The sequence below is a fragment of the Blastocystis sp. subtype 4 genome (genome assembly GCF_000743755.1).
Source record: "Blastocystis sp. subtype 4 strain WR1 chromosome Unknown seqid_0546, whole genome shotgun sequence".
NCBI classification, from domain to species: Eukaryota; class Bigyra; order Opalinata; family Blastocystidae; genus Blastocystis; species Blastocystis sp. subtype 4.
This window is the reverse complement of record NW_014569001.1, coordinates 1-3720: the sequence shown is the minus strand read 5'-3', so window position 1 is coordinate 3720 and position 3720 is coordinate 1. Positions and strand designations below refer to the sequence as shown.

General features: G+C 38.7%; 2 protein-coding genes across 2 annotated transcripts; both read right to left on the bottom strand.

Annotated features, from left to right (window-relative positions):
• JH06_5098 (chaperone HSP70) lies at positions 1–1135 on the bottom strand (the record flags this gene model as incomplete). Its single annotated transcript, XM_014669462.1, is given in 3 exon segments — positions 1–615; positions 634–1055; positions 1067–1135. Coding segments are annotated over 3 exon segments (1106 nt in total), but the record flags the coding sequence as incomplete, so codon positions are not given.
• Positions 1136–1826: 691 nt separating this feature from the next.
• JH06_5097 (tyrosyl-DNA phosphodiesterase 1) lies at positions 1827–3140 on the bottom strand (the record flags this gene model as incomplete). Its single annotated transcript, XM_014669461.1, has 4 exons — positions 1827–2140; positions 2170–2827; positions 2857–3082; positions 3103–3140. The coding sequence occupies 4 exons, from the start codon at positions 3138–3140 to the stop codon at positions 1827–1829; spliced, it is 1236 nt and encodes a 411-aa protein (XP_014524947.1).
• Positions 3141–3720: the final 580 nt, after the last annotated feature.

The following is a 3720-nucleotide window of genomic DNA, read 5'->3' as shown; positions in this document are numbered from 1 at the left end:
AACATACAATTCTTATTATCATTCAATACACTCTCTTTCAAGTACTCTTTCCACTTCATTCTCCATTCTACTCCATTCATCTTCTCTGATATTGATTCATCAACAATACCACTAATATCTTTTGTTTTTATTCGAACCATTGCCAAAGCACCCTCAGCTACACTCGTTTCAGGATTGATATCAGGGAATATGGCATGAGAGAACTGATTCTTCAGTACCTCTCTTACAGCTCGAAGATGAGATAATTCTCCAATCATGAACACTTTCGTAATCATTTCACAAGTCTGATCCGACTTACATGTCATACGATGAATACATTCATTAATCCCATTCAAGAATAGATGATTTACGATATGCTTTAACTCAGAATCTGTGAATATGATTTCATCAAGATCTGGACTGAAGTCACTCAAATCGATATCAGTTGACTTAGTAGAAGCCAATTGCTTTTTGGCCTCTTCACATGCTGCCAGAAATCGTTCTCTCTTTTTTGTCTTCAAAGGATCAAATGATATTCCTTCGTTGTCTTTAACCATCTTACACACTTCCTTGGCTATCTCAATATTTACATCATTTCCTCCCACGTTGAGATCATCGGCATCGATCACAGAGAAGCTACTATTACCGTCATACTTCAATAGTGAGATATCAAGCATTTCACTCCCAAAATCGAATACCAATACTTCCTCACCCACAGTCAGAGTCCTCTCATTATTCAAACACCATGACATGACTGCAGCGATTGGTTCAATAATGAGTTCTTTTACATTCATTCCAGCATTTCGAGCAGCAGTCTTGATCGCTTCTCGTTGATGATCATTGTAGTACACAGGAACTGTCAGGTAACACTCATCAATTGGAGCTTCATTACAAACTTCGGCAGCTGTTTTGATCTTACGAAACAATTCAGAAGCCACTTCAACAGCACTCACTTGATGACCATTATCCGATACAATGAATTGAGGATAACCATCAGTTCCACAAACTACTTCACATCCAAAGATATCCTTTTTCTTAAGAGCCTCATACTCATCCCATCTGAGTCCAAGAAGTCTCTTAACACAACTAACACAATACTTGTCTCCTCGGAGTTGACTCCTCTTAACAGTTGTGCTAGGTACGGCTCTGTCTCCATTGTATTCAACAGACGAGGGAAAAACACTTAGAGTCAAATGGTTGTCCTCACAAACCTTTTTCATATGTCCATTCTTTAACAGGCAACACACAGAACTGGAGAGGCCAAAGTCAATAACAAGAAGATTCATCCTCTTCCGAGTTTGAAACATATTCTTATCATGATTTGGAAGTATTAGACAGTAACTGAGTTTATGTAATGTTACCCATCCATAATATCTCAATTATTTGCCATTCTAGTTAGTTCATTCTTCTCAATAATACTTGTATATTTTCACTCATTTAGGATTATTCATATCTGTTTTGGATAATGAGTGATTGTAGTGAAGTTTCAAGCACTTCTTGTTGGTTTAGGTTTTGTGTCTAACGAGAGTAGTGATTATGTTTCGGTTAGAAGAGACAGTAGTTCGTTTATCAATATTGTTTTTCTCAGTCTTGTTTCTAGAGTGATTTCACTACATACGGATTGTATATCCTCTATAAACGTTTTTGACTTTACATTCTTTAGTGGACGGCGAAGTGACACTCTTCTAAACGTGACAGTTAAGGCCTCTGTAATGTCTGGTTCCATACGTGAATAATAACCATTTTCCCGATATTCTAGTTGAGCCCTTATTAACTCACTTGCTTTGTCATCATTTGAGTTAGTTCGTTGAAATAAGCTAGACATCCTCCCTTTCAACTATTGAGGACTAACAAACACACAACTGACAAAATGGAATATCATCCATCCGGTAAGGAAGACAAGGAGCTTCAAAAATAAGGTCTACTGGTCCGCACAAATCCTCTTCTCTTCTCTCTCCCTTCTCTCGTTGTTTAGTTTTCACATCTCCATTAACATAATCTATATAACTCTTTGGTAACAGTACCACACCACATTCATAATTATTCATCACAAATTCACTATCCTTTTTCTGAAGAGAACCCCAAGCACTCCTTGTAAAGTTATGACTGCCCACATAGATCCATGGTAGCCGAGGGCAATTGCGCATAGGGACATTCATCACTATGTCTCATAATCTTCTTGAATCCTACAATACTTGGCATGAGGAAGACAGTTCTCGCGACCTTTAGCGTCACAATAACGCTTCAGACTCTGTTTCGGAAAGGTTTTCAATTGATAATGTTTGCGTTGAAGAATCAACGAACCAGCCATATCAGGACCGATTCGAGATGCCTTCACATAGGCCAATGTTGGATATACTATGTGAAGCATCTCGGTTGGTTTCACTCCCAAAGGCAACGCATCCACTCCATGACACGAAGCAAGGATCGAAGAAAGCCATGCAGGGGAAGGTGAACCTAACGAGCTACAGAGACTAAGTATCGGAGCGGACACAGAACCCTCGATACCCGACTGGATTTCAAATTCACGCAGCGATGCAAGAATACTACGTAAACGAAGATGGCCATACTTCTGTTTAGCTTTTCCTGAGAATATACCAGGAATGGACGTAACAAGTTGAACTCGTACATTAGCAAACAGGACACCTCGTAATAAATTGAAAATTCGATCATCTGGACATTGACATTGCTTAAGAAGTGCGATAAGCTGTGTCCTAAACTCGAGATCTATGTGTTTCGCAGCCACATTCTTCTCTCCTTCACGAGCATTGAAGAAATCCTGTGTCCAAATACATTGAGACCATTCATTCCAATCTTCTTCACAGAGATTTGCAGAAGATATTACAATCTATTCTTCATACTAGTCTCGATTCTTACGCGCAATCGATCAGGAAATCGAATTAGAATGAGTTTGGAATGGAAACAGCCATAACTGAACATGCGTGGAAAAGGAGGGAAAACAAGGAGACCCCTTCCTTCGTTAATAGTCACAGGATCTCGATCTGATTCTTTAGGATCAAGATGAGAGGCAAAGGTAACCTCGGCATTGGAATGAAGAGTAACCAGCTCGTTAAGCAATTCTTGAGAAACTATAATAACCAGTCTAATAGAATTCCTACAAACAAAAGAAGAAAGGAACATGTGTGTAATATTGGAATCATGCTTAAGAGAGTAGTTCACATTAAAGATTTTGTTGAAATTGAAATATCTCTTTTCATTAATACGGTGAATAGCAGATATACTAGGAATGACCGATACGAAACGTAGATACTGATTGCAAAACACTGTATCCCCACGAAAGTGAACTTCAAAAGAATTTTCCTCCTTCTTTTCCTTTTCTTCTGTCAAATCGATGATTTTGGATTCCCTTTCGTCAATTTCATACATTTCAGGAACTGGGTGTTGTGGCCGTTTCTTGTTTGATACAGTCTGTAGTGAAAACACTCCTCACAATAGTACACTGTCTGGAAGGTATAATATTGCTTCTTCGACACTTTTGCAATGTTTTATTGCATCTTGGATCTATTTGTAATCGATCATTGGTACTTGCACTTGCTCCTCTCCAAAGCCTAGCCATCGAAGTGTCTCCTCCATGGATACTGTTTCTGCTTCACTTTTAAGAAAGAAATGAAGAAAACTTGTGATTCATTTAACAAACATTCCATAATCGAAGAAGCTGTCTTTGCTTACTTGAACACCTCGTTGGAGTTAATCTCCATTCCATCGATGGTCTCGCTAGCA